Consider the following 18828-nt stretch of genomic DNA (forward strand, 5'->3'; position numbering starts at 1 on the left):
TGAGGCAGACCATGAAGAAACCCCACCCCTTAATCAAGAAGATTAACTATCTGATGCTGTAATAATGGCTTTCTGTTCTCCCTAGTACTGTAAAATTGATGATGGAAACTGCTTTTTTCTGAAATTAGAGGAGCCTCTTCTACAAACCATAACACAGCAGAAAGTCAGTGGGATTGGCGGAAACAGTTATGGGGCTTAATTTAGGAGCAGCTGAGTCAGTTGAAAATGTTTGTCACAAAAGGAATGGAGGTAGTGGACCTGAGGGCCAGCAGACAGAATAAAAAACAGGGCCCAGCGTTGAGGATTAAGAGAGACCCTGAGCAGAGGCTCTGGGACTTCTGCCACAGGTGCTTAGTGTGAGGTTTGGAGGTGCCCATGAAGGAAGATAACTGGCAACGCAGTACAGGAAAAATATTCCCACATAAGATACCACGTCTCATCTGAGTGCATATGTGGGTTTGGATTGAAGATGGCTGTTGGGAGGGAAAGGTTAAACTGGAAGATTTGGTGAGGAGGGAATAGTTTCTCTCAAAGTGGACTTGCAGCTGAGAATGCTGAGCATGTCTGTGTAGGAAAACTCCATTTATTATGCCTAGTGTTGTTTATCCTTTGTCTGTTTTGAGAAGCAGAATTCCTGTGTAGACATAATACACTCTCACAGACATGCTTGAGCCTCCTCTGGGAGACAGAGAGCTCAAAAAAGCGCAGCCTTGTGATAAGCTGTGCATGCACAAAGCCCTTTCATATACGGGGTCAGGCTGCTGGCCCATTTGTCCCCACAAGGATAAAGGAACCCTAAGGGACCTTGTGTACCTGTGTGTCTCTGCCTCCCAGCATTGTTGGCAAGGTAATGAAATAAATTTACTCTTTGCATCTGAGCTGTGTTTTGCTGGTTGCCCTGGCTACCTGTGGATTCACACAATGGCTATTGAAGGATAAAAGTTCTTTATAGTGAAAGGATAAAGTATATGCACTTTGCCACAGCACTGTTGGAGATGGGAATCTTATTCACAGATAATAATAAAAATTTATCCCATTTTATCAATATTTATATCAGGTGATAAACATATGTGATATTGCAGTCTAGCGGATGAGGACAGAACAGGAAAGGAAGAAAGAGAGAGAAGGAATTGAGAGAGAGATTGCAATAATTCTTTTACCTCAAAACTAGAAATTTTGTCATTGAATAGCTTGGAGTGGTACCCTGGGAAGAAGCATGCTGCATGTGCTTGGTGATCAGCTATGAACTGGCTGTAGAGGCAACAGTAAATGAAAATTAGGTATATCTGTGAGAGAAACTGCAACCTACTTGACATGATCCAAGCAATCATTATGGAGGAACAAGAAGAAATTTTAGATTCTAGGAACCTAAAAATGTAGAATAATAACTAAAACTTTCTTGTTTTCAATTAATTACTCGTATTTTGTCTCAATGGATTTTTTGCTAGAAACTAATTTTCATAAGTTTGTCCTACAAATGGAAATCAGAGTGGTGCACTATGCATTGTGTTAATATGAATGTTTGATCTATAATCCACTAACTACATGCTATTATTCCAATATTTACCTGACTAAAAAAAAAAAAATCCCAGTGAAAAAAATCCCAATCCCAAACAAAACCCCCACCAAAATGAAAACCAAACACCTCCATCCCACAAATAAAAAAATTTAAACCACAACACTCCCTAAAACTGCGTCTATTAAGTAAGAATTTCCCTTAAACCAACTTAAAGCTGTTGTCCTGTTGCCATTTTTGCACATCTGATAAGAGTCTGGCTCTGTCTCTTACCTATCTTCTAATCCAAATTACAGGCAATTAATGGATTTTGCTGTTAATAGGCATAGCGTAAAAAACTAGTTTCTACTTTTGCTACACAGTTTGCCCTAATTCTATGTGTTCATATATTTTATTTTTAATGACGTGACCTAGGATTATGTAAGGTCAGAATTAAGTAACATTTAGAAAAATCTTTAGAAAAGTTATAAGAAATTTGAAAAAATAAAAACTCCCTTCTTTTTGCATATAAACTAATGTTTAAGTCACGATCACTAAAAAATTAGTATATCAAAAGTTTGGAGAAGTAAATTATGATGGTGGGACTATACTATTATTTAAATCAATTTTAAAAAAAGTAAAAATGTTGTTTCCTGAAAGAAACAATGAATGCATTTTGTCAGTGTTAGGCATGAGTAGCACCTTTTGTGAACCAATTGAAAAAAATTATTTATGACAGTGTCTTCAATTTTTTGAGTAAAAGGAAGACTGTATTGGGAATATACAGTGAAGATTATTAGAACAGTACCATATAAAGCAATGATTGTAAAAAAAAGTTGGACTTAACTGTGAGTGTGCAAAGTCAGGCAGGTGGAAAGAACCAAAGAGAGCTGTCAAGGAGTTACAAGTAAATCTTAGTCTGAATAATAATGAGCAAATAAAGCTGAAGTAAGAGATAAAAGGTGTCAGAGAATAAGAAAATCACTCCCTGAACAAGACAATTGCTGTATTTTCTACTTTTCTGTAACTGTTACTGTACAAGTGCACCTGTCTGGAGAATGCTTCTCATAGTGATTTTTGTCTTCAAGGAAAGCAAAATACTTTCTCAAATAATGCACCAACTACCTTTCTAACACTTGGTGCTGGAGAAATTTGCCACTATTGGGTGGTGAGTTTATATCTCGGAATGCAACAATTGTTAGCAGAGAGGTTGAACTAGGTGACTCTGAAGTTCTGTTCTAGCTTCAATAAAAAAATTTAACTTGTTTAAAGTAGCAACACTAGCATTTGTTATTCACATAACAGTCTATTAAAAGGAAGCTACACTGTTGGATTTAACAGAAGATGAGGTTCTGGAGCAGCCTGATTCTGTTTCTCACCAGAAACCAAGTAAGCAAAAGTACTTTTGAAGACACTATAGATGAAAAGACATAATTTCACATAATGTATTATAAAATAAAATAATTATCTGCCAAGCAATAAATCACTCCATTAGTTTGAAAGACTTGGTAAACATTGTAAAGAGACATGAGCATGAAAACAGAGCAGTTACTTGGTGTGGGAATAGTATCTTTGTATTTCAGTATGCAGTTAAAAAAACCCAACTTCTTGCCCTCCTTGTTGCATTAATGAAATGTTATCAACTTTTACGTGCCCTGTAACATTTTCAATTAAAATGCAAACTATATTATGTATCCCATTCAATTTTTTTTAAAATTTTGATGCTACCAGTAAGGGTTTTCTGTAAGATACAACAACTACTAAACTGGAAAAAAATGGTATAATTTTCAATTGTATAAGGTAACTCTTCAAAAGTTCTCTTCTTATTTAGAATTACAGTCTAAAACATACTAAGATATTTCCTGTATGATTTACGAACATCTATATAGACAGACTTCAAAGTTTATAAATATTTAAATTGCCTTTCAGGAGACACAAAACATGTAATAGATTTTCCTCAAAACTCAAAGTTAATGAATAAGATCACAGTCCTCAAAAAGTCCTTCCGAGTGCATGATGTTTAGATCAAAAAATATATTCCTCTATCTTTAAGAGAAATTTGCAGAAATTATTGGTTCACTTCCTTGAGAGTGAATACATAGTTCTTAAGTGTGAGATGAGATGCTGAACTTACACTGAACATGGTTGCTACTGATGCATCATTTACAGTGCAGCTGTAAAAACCCCTGCGTTAGTGACACCCTCCTGTAGTTTGTGCTTGCAAGGCTGGTAGTTCTAACAAGTGGATTTTGCTTACCATTCTAGTGAATGCAAAATTTTTATATCATTGACATGTCTCCTGCAGGACATTATAAACCCCAAGCAAGAGAAGACACTTACTGGCATATTATATAAAAAAAAATGAAAACTAGTTTCCAAGAAAGGCCAAAGAAGACTGAATTCAGATTCCAAGAAGGGATTTTACATGTTATATATTATGTGTATACACTGGGAGTAATTTACTTAATGTAACATATAGGGTGTTTTAAATTACACAAAAAACTTTAACTGTGATTATATAAATATCTGTAGTTGTAATTATTCAGATCACGGTATTTTGGAGTGTGTTGAATGTATTAAGAGTAATGGTCAAAAATTTCTTCAGGTTATATTTGGTATATTTGGTATCAATTGGGTAACAGGGTAAAGCACAGATCTTTCCAAAACAATATAAAAGCCAGATATTCAAAATTTTAAAGAAAGCCAATTTTTATCTCAGTTAAAAAAACAACTAAAAATCTTAAAATAGCTGAAAAAAATACCCATTTGCTCATTTTCATGTTTTTTCTTTAACATTGAAATGTCAAAGAGTTATTTCCAAAGATTTAAAGCAATTGAGAAGCAGTGGAGGAAGAATATATAGAATCTACTTGTATTGGGATTTGCAGATGAGGTTGTCTCTCCTCCTAACCCTTAATTTACAATGTAGTGATTAGTCAGACTGTAGTCATTAAGGGTAGAAAAGGGGGAAATACTATACCCACAATAGAGGTAAGGGGAGGAACCAGTGGTCCACCCCATCCAAGCTGAAACGTATCCTATATGAAATAGAAATATATAGCCTGTTATTAGTTGTGAATCTGTAATGACAGACACTTGATGCTATGTTTTATAACTCAATTATATGAAAAATGTTTCTTTCATACTAATGAAGTTTTGAGTACTCTTGAAAATGCCTCATTGCCACTTTCCTGGTAAAGGAATCCAAGGAATAGCCATTGAATTTTAGAGGAGATTTAAGATACCAAATACTCTAATTTAGATTTTAAAAGTTATGAAATTGGACTTCAAATACTCTAGATTTTAAAAGTTATGAAATTGGACTGGAAATTTGAAATACAGTAAATGTTTAAAGCCATCAGCCAGAAATATGCATAAGGCATGCAAAACTGAAAGTGCAAGTGGATTTCAGATTGTTTGCTGCCTTCTACTATTTCTCTAATAAATCAAGCACGGCATGACATGCTTTATTTTGTGAAGTTAGACACAAATGCATGCTTTATTGTCACTTAATTCTCTAACTCAGCAAAGCAAATGTACTCCATATTCTACATTTTCATGTAGCATACCAATTCAGAACTAGCGCAAAAGCATTATACTGCAAGTACTAAAAAGCTAAACAAAAAGCAACGGGTATATTCAAATCTCAGTTTGCAGCTACTTCTGCTTAGTACATACACTAATTGAGATGAGAATATAAACCCTAAGACATAAATTCAAATAAAATTAAAGCAATCCTTTACTTTGCCTTCCAGCATCTGGGTGGAGTTGATTTTGTGATTCAATATAGAAAGTATTAAAATTTCTCAAAATTGAGTATACTATACTATTGAGTATACTATACAAAATTCAGCAGATATTCTAAATGCCTTTAATATGGCAGAATTCTGTGCTTAAGGCATGAACAAGCTATGGATCGCCTGTACCCTATTTTGGTGCAAGTGATTCATGTATCTTATACTCACTTTGGAAAGAGAATTATGAAACAGCAGAATTATAAAATTAATTGTAACTAAAGACTATAGCTGAAGACTTCTAAGAATGTAACTTAAAATCTGAAGTGTGTTTCATATTTAGGCATAACAGAATAGTCATTAGTATGTACTGACTGTATAAAATGCTGCGCTCTTCCAATTCACCAGAATGAAAAACTTATTTAAGAGAAACATTGATTGAATTAAAGTAGTTGAGTACTTGGCAAATCGTTTTACAAAATGATGCAGATCTTCTTATATCCACAGCCTCTTGTGGAATACTTCAGATATTTTACATTTTCAATGCAAAATTTGCACAGTTTTTAGCATGGGTAAGCATTAAAATATAAATACATGCTGAATAAAAACTCTGTTTTATCACAGCTCAGTGTAGGTGTGAGCAACATAAGAAATCCAAGAGGGCTGCTTTATCTTTACTTTCCGCAGACAGAAGAAAGAATCTCTTTTTATGAATTCTTATGAAATGAACTTGGTTTCTGAGAAGACGTCAATTTGACTATAGTCTTATGAGCTGGTCAATTATTTATTATTTGAATCTTTTTACTGTTTGTGAGGCATTCATAAAGTAATGCCAAAAACTGTCAGTGAGCTGTTTTGAATGCTTGCCAAGTGCTTTGGAAAAACCTACTTTTTCAGAAGTGCAAGTAGTAACTATAAGGCCTCTATATATTTGGCCAGTCAAATCTGCTAAGTGACTGGAATCAGGCACTTCATTGACTGTCATTAATATTGGAGGACAGAGCTGAAGCCTGTTTGCTTCTCCAAGCTTCTCTGTGATTCCTAACCAGTAAATTGCTCATGAATTATTCATGTTGTGTAGCTGAAATTCTATCATATGATTGGGCTCCTGGCAGTGTTTCATAGTTATTCAGCAAGCAGTAGGGGAAAGCAGTAAATAGAATTCAAATAACAGGTACCTTAATAACAGCTTCTTTATGCATGAATATCCTAAATCTTGTAAGTGGAAAATTTACTAAGGCAATCATGTAAAGATACAGAAAAAATGAATAAAACATTCGGCAATCAATTGTAACGTCTTTTTAGAAATGGTCTTTTCTTCCAATATAATTTTAATAGCTGCATTTTTTTTCCTCCCTGCATATTATCTGTACTGGTCTCCGAGTCCTCCTGCAGCTGACCAGAACATCATTAAAAACATAAAGCTGACAGCAGTTTCCCAACATTTCTCTGCACAAAACCACATACATTTATCTGAATGTTCATGAACAGCATGTACAAAGAAAGACAAAGAGAAAATGGCTAAATCAAATAGTTGCATATTCTGTGGTACTTGACCAGCTCTTACCCTGCTGAATATCACTTCATGAGTTTCATATAAGGAGAAAACTGTTAAAAGTCAATTTGCTGCCTGAAGCGGAAGTTTATTAATTCAGTAATCATTGGTTAGCAATGCGTTTTCTGCTGCATTCTGAAGTGAAGATAGGTAGTCTGCTGAATACAATTTCAGGAAAAGAATTTGAAGCCTCAGTTTGACTTCATTGATCTTAGATTTTTTTCCAAAGATTCTGCATTGTTTCCTCTTATGTTTCCATGACGCAGGAAAAAGCATTCTCTTAAAGCATATTTCATTGACATGCATATAGAGTTAGTTTGTATTCAGTGGCCTTAATGAACAGAAGGTATAAATAAATGAAAAAATAAGTCAAAATTCCTTCTTGAGTGAGATGAATAATAAGCAGGGCCTCTAAATTACTCAGTAGCAAGAAATTACTTTATATACATTGTAATGAATATTGAATAGCGATTAATTGAAATAAAAGAAGCATTTACCTGACAAAAAGAATAACTTCATAGAGGAATTGAATAACTTGATTTGCTTTTTAAGTCAGCCAAACTCAGAAATAGATTTAAACCACTAGTAGATATGAATGTATCTGTAGTATCATCTAATGAAATTCAATGGGGTTAGATTAAAGGGAGTTTATAGAATATAATGAAAAATGAAGAAGTTCAATTTCTATGAGAAAATATCTTTTTTAACTAATGCTAATGATTCCTGTATAAATATTTTGATATATTTATCAGTAAATAAATCAATACAATTGTGTTACATTTTATTTATTATTAGCACTCTGCTAAGAGAGTTCATAGTTGGCAATTTCAAAGACTCATACGAAAAACTCCTGAGATTGGCTAGAAAGTAAAGTAACCTTAATGAATATAAGTTCTATGTGATAACTGCATATGGATTTAGGTGAATGGATGAAGCTTTTTGCTTATCTGTTAGTAAAAGATATGCGATAAAAGATAGTGCAGCCTCTCTGCATGGACTTGTCATTCCTTGTTGTGCATGCATGTATTCTTTAGATGCATGCATAGTTTCAGACACTTTCACGTTGTCTTACCCTCATGCCTTCAAATCGTGACAAAGCTCTTAGAGGTCTCAAAGCTCTTAGTGTCCTAAGGGACTTAATGGCACCAAGTTCAGAGTAACCCAATGCATTTGCTGTTAAGCTAACCAAAGAGACCTATATGAAAACAGGAAAGTAAAAATTATTATTATTATTATTATTACTTTACATACCATAGATGTGAGATATACACTTCGTTAGAAGAGTCTAATTTTGGATCACTTTCTTCAGGAATAGGGAGTCTTTCAAGTTAAAAAAAAGAAGAAGAAGAAGAAAGAAGCCATATGAAAGGTGAATAGGTAAACAAACAAATAAAATTATCATATTATAACTAATATCTGGAAACATTAGTACTTCTGAATGTCATCCTTTGCTACTGATCTGAGGACATTTAAAACCACAAAGCCTGAATTTTATTAATCTCTCTTTTTTACCAAATTAGGTATTGGTCCTATTTTTTCTTTGTTTTACAATACTGTTGGGATCAGTAATTGTGGTTGATAATGTCATTTGATTGCTCACAACTGGAAGGGAAGTGAATGAAGTTTGTGTTGAGCTACATGTGGATCGCAGAACAACATTGCTGCTCTGAAAATTGGTAAAAATGACTATTTTTGTTCTAGACAGTTATACTGACTAATCCTTTTGCCTGGCTGCTGAAATTATGAGTTTTACAAGTTGAAATTAACCTTGAATATGCTGTTTCTAAGACCTTAGAAGAACAGTTCCATTGGTGGAAGAATTTGACAGGCCTTTAAATATTCCATGTCCCTACATTACCTCAGTGCAAAATACCACATTCTCCACATTTGCTATGGCTCCTGTCCAAAATATTACTTTCTGTTTGTTTCCCATTTCCCCTAAATGTTCCCTCATTATGCTGTTCTAATTCCTTAACTATTTATTGGGCCAAAAATAGCATCATGTTCTCATATACTCTTTCATTATAAGGAACAACGTATTAGGTAAAGAGAATTCTACAACTGTGCTCATATTTAAAAACAAGCATTATATGCACAATTTTTAGCTTTTAAAAGTTAATAGCTTTTCTGAACTTTCCAGCAGCTCTAGCAACTACAAAACTTGGTTCTTTTAAAATCTAAATTTCTATTTTCCAGCACATTCATTGTATTACTGAAAACTTTCAAGTTGCCACAATCTAAAGGAAAATGAAAGAAAATATCCACATGTGTAAATCCAGCATTTATCATGAACTAATTCAGACACTTTAATATGTACTATAGCTTCACATAATGCTGTATTCACATTTTCACATTCACAAGATGACTGTTCGGGATACTATGATTTAAATAAGGTCAAATATTAGAGAAAATTAGTTTAAAAAATGAACAGATGCTGCTGCTTGCATGTTTGTTCAAGCTTTTTTGTTGTAGGTGCCATTTAGGTAACCATTTTGAGAATTTCAAAACTAAAGAGCAAAGTGTTTTCTGAGAGAGGGTACTGTCTTTGTATGAAACATGGCTATCTGTAGCTGTATGTGTGGAGTTGAATCCTCAGTATATTTAAACCACAATGTACACAAATCAAAAATGTTGTAAACAGCCATTAAAAAAAAAAAAGAAAAAGAAGAAAAAAAGAAGAAAATTAATTGTTCTGATGCTCTAATTAGCCCTTGTATGATGGGGACACATTGAAAAAATATTGGATTCTTGGCAATACTTTGGGACAATATATTCTTATAAAGGTGTCTTTTAGTCTATTCAGTGTACATTTCTAAGTCATTAAAGCCAGGACAAAAAGAATCTTAATTTTAAAACTGAGCTTGTTCAATACTTGGTTTTTGTATGTGTTATACCAGAAATTACTGTCTTGAAAATATAGTGACTGGTTCTGGCCTTGTACCTCTGTAGAACATAGTATTTGAGGTTCACCCACAGAAATTCATGAGCTGCAGAAACAGTATTCATTCCTGCACACTGGAGGTTTTTCCCCAGGGGGTATACTTAAGATATTCTTAAATGCTCCATAATTGTACCAATGCATCAAGAAATGTTCTCTCCCATTTCACAGCACAGTTCCGTAGAGCCAGAACTATGAGATAACCCTTCAGCAAAGATTTCAAACATGCCCGTGAAGACTGCAAGCTCAGTAGTACTTATTGGACTTCCATACTAATTAATCCCCACTCCCAGTGCTAGAGATATATCTTGCTTTCCTTGTGGAGCCATAATTTATCCATATGCTGAAATTTGTGGACATGATGTTCAATGTCTTGCCAGAGGAGTTTTGATTCAGATGGTTGTCTGATGTCTGGTGGATCAGACACACATCTGAATGCTGGACTCAACCTAGACCTCAGCAGGAGGAATGATGGGTCTGAAGGTGGGAGTGAGCATCCCAGGCCAGAATGCAAGGCAGGATGACCTCTTTCAACAGCAGTGTTGGGATAAACCCCCAGCTGCTTGCAGAGCTTCCAGTCTCTTAACATAGCAAGGCAGTGCTGCAAGCATGAAGTGAAAGACAGAGAAACATGGAATTTTTCCAGCTACCTTACTTTTCAAATTGAAAAGTAAACTAGTTGGCATTAATAGATATTATGGCTGCAGAGAAAGTAAGTTTAAAAATTACCAGATAAATAGAAAAGTGTCACCTAGGAAATGCACTACGTACATCGACAATCAGGAAGTCCAGCCAGCACCAGGCATTAGTAAAATACGTTTGGTAGCCATAGGCCACCCACTTCAGCAGCATTTCCAGAATGAAGATGTAAGTGAAGACCTTGTCAGCATATTCCAGCATGGTCTTGATAGTTTTACGTTGTTCAATATATATGTCTTCAAAAGCCTGTGAGTATAAACATTCAAGATATGTTATTTTTTGTTACTGCACATGCTTCAGGTTGTAACACAACAAAGCAAAAAAGGCAACAAAAAAAGGCAATAATATTCAAGAAATGGCAAGGATATGTCATTTCTATCTAATGCTTTTTTTTCTGGTAACTCAGAATATATCTGGTTTTTCCCTATGGAAATATATTTTCCAGCTCATAGAAGGAAGAAGCAGATATTACACAGCAACCACTACACTGGTCAGAGATTTTTTTAAATTTATTTATTTATTTATTGCTGAATTAGTGAATTAGTAAATTAGTAAATTATTCTTCTCAGTCTATATTGCATATTGACAAATAGAATTGATTCTGCTAGATGTGCTGTGCCTGAACTGAATTCTACTGAGATCATTTGGCTTGTATGTAGGTAGACCCAACTACAAAATCCAGGGCCATAGCTGTAAAATTTTGAGGACAATGATAAATACAAGTTACCTTTTTAAGTAAGTTTTTAAGTCCTCTGGATTCCTGAAAATTTTAAGTTATAAATCTTAAAATAAGTTCTTCCTTTCTTAAAAAAAAATCTATCTTAAATCAATTAACTGCTTTATTATTCACATTTTATGAAATACATAAAATTTCTGAGCTCCTTGCAATGTTATTTACACTTTTTGTATTCTCATTTTTAGGCAATTGAAGAAACAAATAGCTCCTGCTTTTCATAAATTATTCTTCTTTTTTTTTCTTTTAATTGCTTTCAAATTTCAATTCTGCTATTATTTCTTATGGAGACTGACTGATTTTATCAAGCTGGAAGAACTGGAATGATCTGCTAGCTTGCAAAGATTTGGATATTTTTTGATACTAACATTCATTTTTACTCAGCCTGCTTTTGAACCACTTGACATCTGTCAGTTCAAATAATTGGTGTTTGTATACCAGACATCAAGCTAAGGTCTGTGTAATTCTGGTTGCTTGCATCAGGCACTGTGGAACCTGACACTCCTGTATTCACTAAAACTGGGAAGTCAGCACTTGTGATTTCCTTTGTGAGGGTGGGGGATGCCAGAGGCTGAGTGAGCAGCGCTGCTGGCAGGGAAATGTGTCTGCTCCCTGCCCTGCCTGCTGCATTTCCTGCCCCTGGTGACAGCGAGACTTATCTGGAGCATGGCCTTGGGGTGAATATGGGATAAGGAGCTGGTGGGTACAAAGAGACCTCCTCACTACCGCAAAGGACTTTAAAGGGAGAGCAGAGTCTCATATCTCCAGAGGCTTGGGCTAATCCATGGTCTTTGAAATGTTTTCACAAAATAAACGTTCTTTGCATGACACATCTTAGGCTCACAAGCACAAGGTACTAATGCTGTGGGATCTTGTCTCAAACTTCCTCTAAATATAATAATCGAAATTCACCTTTTTCAGATCTTCTTCCACTACTTTTCTTGTGTAAATTTATTGACCAAACAAAAGCAGAATAATTCTTAGAGATGCAGCTGAAACTAGTGATAGATATTATCATAAACTGCTAACAGTATTTACAGTATTTTAAAGTCTTGGCAGTGGTCTAATGAGCTTATAGTACAATTGTGAAACACAATTTTGTTTATTATGTAGGAAGTTAAGTAATTTGCCAAAGGGTAATTAAATCTGTCATGGTAGATGCTAGATATGCTCTGCATTATCTTACGGCAAATAGTTTGCCTAAGAAACATCACCTCAGTGTATTCATGCAGGTTCACTTTAATTTAAAAATTCATCTATAATTTCTTTATTCTTCATCATTATTTGTATTTCCTAACAAATACATATTGTTAGGATTAATTTAATTTATTGTTATAGATTTTTATTATGGTTGGCTTCCTTTTATTCTGCCCTTGCATGATTGTTAGAGGAAATTCATGTTTTTGCAGATGTCCCTTCAGTCTACATAAGTATGAGTCAGGAGAAGCTGAATTGTAAGTCTAAATGATCAACTCCTATTCTTAGAAAGGAATCAAAAAAACCCCACACAGTCTTAGCTTTTTTTGCTGTACTAGCACACAGCATTTATAGGACTACATAAGCCAGCCCTGGCCCTTGCAAGGTGTTTTGAACTGTTCATGCCATTGTAGTTCCAAACACTCAACAGTGTGACAGTCCTTTTCCCTGAGCTACAGCAGTAAACAGCAGAGAAAGGAGGGAGCACACTCAAATAAGAAAGTCTAGCATGTTCTCTTCTTCACATGTGGTTTCTCTCTGCCTGAGGCATATCACTGCCTCTTCCAGCAATGGAGATAGGCTCTCTCTAATCACTGGTGTCTGTTCTTTTTTCTACATGTTGTAAAGAAGGGACTGTTTTTGCTGTTTTTCCCAAGGCCTGAATAAAATTTAGTCCTACCATTTGAAGGCATAGAATTGTGTTAAGTTAAAGCAGTGTTAGAAAAGACAATTTTAAGGAGTTTTCTGACAACATGGAAACATTCTGTTCATGTTTTACTTACCAGAGCTCCACTACTGAGGAGGATCATAAAGACAATGAAAGTCTCAAACCAGTTGTGTTCAACAATCCTGAAGCAGGTTTTTCTAAGGTTCCACCACTGCTTTCCTCTCCCTTCTTCTATACTTACTTGACAGCACTTGAACCTTCTTACACAGCCTTTAGAACATTGTATGTAATGAGAGGAGGAAAAAAAGGAGAGATTTTGTTGAGCTGCATTAATTTTGGTTATGCATTCTGTTAATGATACAATGCTATTTTTACTGTGCTATTTAGTAAAAAACCAACAGATTTTCACCTTGATAACCTTCTTTTTCTTCAACGAAAAAAATTTCATTGAGACAATTGGAATTTTCAGTTAAATAAACAAGTGAGAAGAATGCATTTCTCATTTATCAGGAAGTGCTCAATACAGTGCACACAAAAAGATAAAAGTCCATCAAACACAAAGGTAAATTACAGAATACAAAATAAGAGTTAAAATATACAAACTCATCCAAATGTCAGATAGGTTTTGTTGTAGTAAGATATGGTCGAATGATATGAAACTGTACCTTCTTTTGGTCAGGATACTCAATTCAGACAATGTTACATTCATTACATGAAAAAAAATCTAAGGCTCTTGTCTTGAGTTCTGAGCTTTTCAGAACCAGCTTATTTCTCTACCTTCTGCCCCTAATTTATTTTGCACTTTTATGAGTTAGCTGCTGACTTTTATGTAGAAAAATAGTAGTAATAAACAATGGTATTTTCCATGAAAAATCCTAGACTGTTACAGCACTACCTCTTACAAGTTCAATGTAAATTTCTAAAGAATGATCTGATATGTCCAGAAGTAATCCAACCTGACAGTAGCATTTATTCTCCAATGCCTAAATCTAACTTTTGTTTACAGATACGAAAAATGGCATTTGTATCCTGATATTACTGTTTTTAAAAATATTTCTTTCTCCGCCTCCTTCACATGCGCACATCCATAAGGGCTCTCCCAAGGAAATGCCAATGGAAAAACATTTATGACCAGATTAGGGTTTTACTGAACTGTGGGCCAATAGAAGGAAGAATGAAAAATGAAGGAGTCCACCAGGTTAGACTGTTCTTTCCCCAGGTGGCACACAAGGCTCCTCCTTCTCCTTTTGCCTATTTGTAGAAGATTCATTTAGCATTTTTCACAAAACCATCTAGGTGGAGTTTTCATTTATCATTAAACAGCTATTGTAGTAATGTATACTTTATAAAGCACTTAGATATCTCTGAAGAATATTTTTAAAGTGTGTTTACTATCTGTTACTAAACTCTGAAAGTACACTAACATACTAAAACAAAACTTTCAAGACCATATTTTTTCTTATTTTAAAAATTGAGATACATTTCCAATAAAATGTTTTCTTAACTGTTTATCCAACACATAGTATAATTGTGGTATCAGTTTCCATGTAATATATTATGGAGTAAAAGAACTACTGCTAATAATCAGAGCTTAAACACTAACAAAAGGGAAATATGATTCATAAATCTTAATACTTAACTTACATAGCAAATGGTTCTGTAATTCCATTAACAATTATTACTAGTGTTTTTCTCCCAAATACCTTCTGTGAAGCAGGCCTCTGGCTCCTGGGCTTCTTCAGGTTCAGCTTCTGGTTGTTCTTCTGCAGGAAGTCCAATATCAACTGTGCTGCCTTCAGAGGAACTGGATGAATTTAACTTCTGTAAAGGAAAGAAGCATCACAAATGAACAGTAAATAATTTAAAGGCAAATATTATCTGATTCTGGAATAAGTAATTCAGACAATGTTTTTGAATGTTCTAGAATCCAACATAAGTAAATTGTTGATAAACATCTGAGAAATTTATACAGTCTGGTTTTCCTCCTGTAGTGTATCAATCTATTAAATAGAAGGTGTATCAGTAACACATCAGACTTCAAATAAAATTGTGCTTTAAACTGAAAAATGTGGGTAATGCTAAATCTGGGAAGATTTATCACCAAACAAGCCATAAGTCATAATGATTTCTTGACCCACATAAAAATAATGAAGCTTAAAAAAATATACAGGAATTTGTAGTGTCTACTGAAAATCAGTAAGAGGCTAAAAATAACTCCATAAATGAGGTGGGAGCTCAGAGGAATGAGGAAAAAAAGCAGAGAAGGCCATACTTCAGGGGTTAGTAAATCCAGATTAAAATTGCTGAAAGTCTAGCTCAGAGTGAAGCAGAATCTGCATACAATGAGACTGAGGTAGTTTATGCCTGTAAAAAAATCAGATCATGTTTTATCAACAAATTTTCAACAACATGATGAGCATAAAGAGAGTGAGGCATAAGCTGGAAACCAAATTACAAAAAAAAAAAAAGAACGAAAGGATGAACTTAAGCTAATTCTCATCCTAAAAATCCAAAGACTGTTGTAACATGTAACATGCAGCTGGAACCTGGTTGCAATCTATGTCTTTGGCATTGTGGCTAAAACTTGGGCAAAATTGTGAAGGAAATATATTTAAATATGTATGGCTAAACAAAATAATGAAACAACTGCAGTATAGATCACTGAGTCTAACTATAAACTCAGCACTGCCAAGACTACTACTAAACCATGTCCCCAGGTGCCACATCTTTTAAATACCTTCAGGTATAACAATTCAACCACTTCCTTGGGTGGCCTATTCCAGAGCTTGACAATCTTGTCAGGGGAGAAATTTTCCCCAATATCCAATCTAAACCTCCCCTAGAGCAACTTGAGGCCATTTCCTCATCCTGTCTCCACTTACTTGGGAAAGAGCCTGACCCCCACCTCACTTCAGCCTCCTCCCGGGTTCATCAGTGCTGGGTGGCAGCAGCCCTTTTGCTACTGAGGACAAAAAACCCCCAAACACTAACAATTATTAAAGCAGTGGTAGCAATAAGTCAGAAGTGTCACAGTTTCAATGGGATAAAAGATAACTCTGTTCCTACAGGTAGCAGCACATCAGCAGAGAGCTTTCCTAAGCTTTCCTAAACTGAGTCTGTGTCTAAACAGGATCAGTTCTCCCTTGGTCAGTCATAAACCAGCTGGTGTCTCTCTATTTGACTGTCTGCTCTGTGATGGGCTGGAAGACTGGACTGGACAGCACGAAGGTAGTTGTGGAGAGTAGATATGTCATTGTTTTCTTCTAAAGGATCTTTGTTTAAATGTTTTATTTTGAAATTCTTCTTTCTGGGGGTGGTTCATAATGTGCTGAAAGCAATTTTAAGGACCTTTATTGCAGCAGTGTTTCATAAGCATAAGTCAAATTAATTATAGACATTTTAGCTAATATTTAACAGGAAAATAATTATTAATGCTGCAGATGTTAATTAGGAAGTGGGAACAACACTGTCTCTGAAATAAGTTGGTGTGGGGAGAAGCTGTTTTGTACACATCTCCTTTCTTGAAGGAGGATCCAAGAATTGCACTTAGCTTAACACTGAGTTTTTGCTGACATCACTAGAGGGCTCTTACACACACTGAAAGGATAGTGATAAAGAGTTCAGCTACCCTAAAATTTGGTGTCTGAAGCACTGGTAGCAATACAGCAGTGGGACAGAAGGGGGAAGATGAGCTATTCTGTAAAAAAATTGCATTGCAACCAAAATGGGAACTAGCTGGTTAAGGCTGAGGTTTCTTAAGTGAGAAAATAATGTTGTTAAGTGTCTGGAAGGGCAACTTTCTAATTTGACTAAAATGGCAGCAAAGTCATTGAGGGTGTAGTTGTTTTGCAAATTCTGTAATTGAACCAATTTAAATTATTTTTCTAAAATACCCACATACAAAAAGTTACATAATGGAACAATTATAGCCTTAATATGCTTTTTAAAATTGCAGTTCTGAAAAAGGCTTTATATCAATAGTCTGCTTTAGCATTTCTTTAGCAACAGTAGGTATTTTCATCTGTTGGTACTTTTGAATTTTAACAATCAAGTGAATTTGAAGTATATGGGAGAGTCTGTGGTTAAGACCTCTTTTTATGGGAATCTAGATGTAGAAGAGCTGACAGTTTTAAAAACTAAAAGAATTCATATGTCTAAAGGAATGTCTAAAGGAATTACATAAACTATTTATACGTTTTCTGGTTTATGTATGCTTTTTCAAGGGGCAGAGAGAAGATGTATCACATTCCTCATGGGACCCTTTCCACAGAAGGCAAACAAAAATTTCTGGTGGAATAACACTGCAGCTAAGGCACTATCCCCTACAAGTTGTTATAACTGCCATGTGGACCATGCATAGTTTTTATGGATTAGTTGAGTCTCCCATTACATGACCTCTTATCCCCTCCAGGAAGCTTTAATTTTTTAACTCTTTCTCACACTTCTGTTCGTCTAGAATGAAGTCCTCCTTTAAACACTCATTTATGCCTATCTACAGAGAAATGTAAAAATAAATGATTAAGAATGGAATATACTGGTTTATGAGGAGTAAAAAAAAACCTAATCAAAGAAAATTTCACATAACAAAGTCCCTCAAAAGATCAGAGAGAATGCAAAAAATATCTAAATACCTCTTTGCTTTCTTCCAGGTCTGATTCACTACTAAATTCTTCTGTGTTTAGATTTTCAAAGTCAGATTCACCCACAGCAATGGGCACCGTCACAGTGAGGCTTGGGTTGTTTATGAATGACATGTAATCGCTCTCATCAATTATGTATTTTTCCACACTGCTGCCTGTGCCTATACCACTGGTGGTTCCATTTGCATCTTTAATATAGTCATGGTCCTTGCTTAGTTCCACAGTTGTATGGTTAGAAATACAGCTATTTTTGTTGTTTAAGTCTTCAAGTGGTTTGATTTCATCTAAAGCTTTCTGTTTTTTAACAAAGGCTTTTTGGATGAATTCACGCACTTTTCTCTTCACATAATCTATGCCTTTCTGCATTCTTGCCACAGCAATCTGGAGATTGTTCATTTCATTATCGTCGTCTGTCACAGCAAGGTTGTCTGCACTAAATGAGCTCAAGAGCAAGGCCAAAAATAGGTTCAGTACCTGCAGAAAGATTTTAAAAATATGTTCTAGACTTTATTTTAAAACAAATTTATTTTATTTTAAAGATGTCCTATTAGTGACATCAAAGACTAAAATCCCAATAACTCACCATAACCAAAAAGTACCATCAAAAATTTTTCTCTCCTCCATAAAAACCAAGTTTATTTCACTTAGTTTAGTCCTGCACACTATTCAAAAATATTTGTACAACTGACTAATATCTGTAAATGTGTCTTGGATTCCCCACAGTATGTAAATATTTTGGTGTCAAAACTTACAATCTAAAAATGGAGCTATCAGATTTGCTGTTCAGCATCATTAAAAAAAATTAATTTAGCCCATCTCACAACAGAAATTAGATTATTCAGGTGACTAATCTTATGGTATAAATAATAAAAAAATCCACAGCGAATGGTTTATAAGGACCCATATACTAAAATTATTTGGAGCACAAAATATTTTCAAAGGGCCAAAAGAGAAATTAGTCACATTCTTAAGTACCTGCTCTGACATTGTTAGGATTTTGACATGGCAGAATATTTTGTTCTCTATCCAAAAAAGCTCTTAAGCTTAACTTTAAGCATTTCTTGAAACCACCTGCTTAAGTGCTTTGTTGAAGCAGAGCCAGAGCACTTAGTTCACTTCAGGACTGAGACCACTCTCTTGCCAAATCATTTTTTGTTAACACTTTGATTA

The 18828-nt window shown here is 34.8% G+C and overlaps 1 protein-coding gene across 1 annotated transcript in view; it reads right to left on the bottom strand.

The window, feature by feature from the left end:
- Positions 1-18828, bottom strand: part of LOC102041885 (sodium channel protein type 1 subunit alpha) — a 90342-nt gene that overhangs the window by 17707 nt on the left and 53807 nt on the right. The window contains 8 exon segments of the mRNA XM_031055986.1: positions 1161-1251; positions 2343-2365; positions 2368-2385; positions 7857-7979; positions 10494-10667; positions 13134-13288; positions 14722-14839; positions 17650-18132. Of these exon segments, the coding sequence (XP_030911846.1) occupies positions 1161-1251; positions 2343-2365; positions 2368-2385; positions 7857-7979; positions 10494-10667; positions 13134-13288; positions 14722-14839; positions 17650-18132 (1185 nt within the window).

This window comes from Geospiza fortis, unplaced genomic scaffold (assembly GCF_000277835.1).
Source record: "Geospiza fortis unplaced genomic scaffold, GeoFor_1.0 scaffold112, whole genome shotgun sequence".
Taxonomy (NCBI): Eukaryota; Metazoa; Chordata; class Aves; order Passeriformes; family Thraupidae; genus Geospiza; species Geospiza fortis.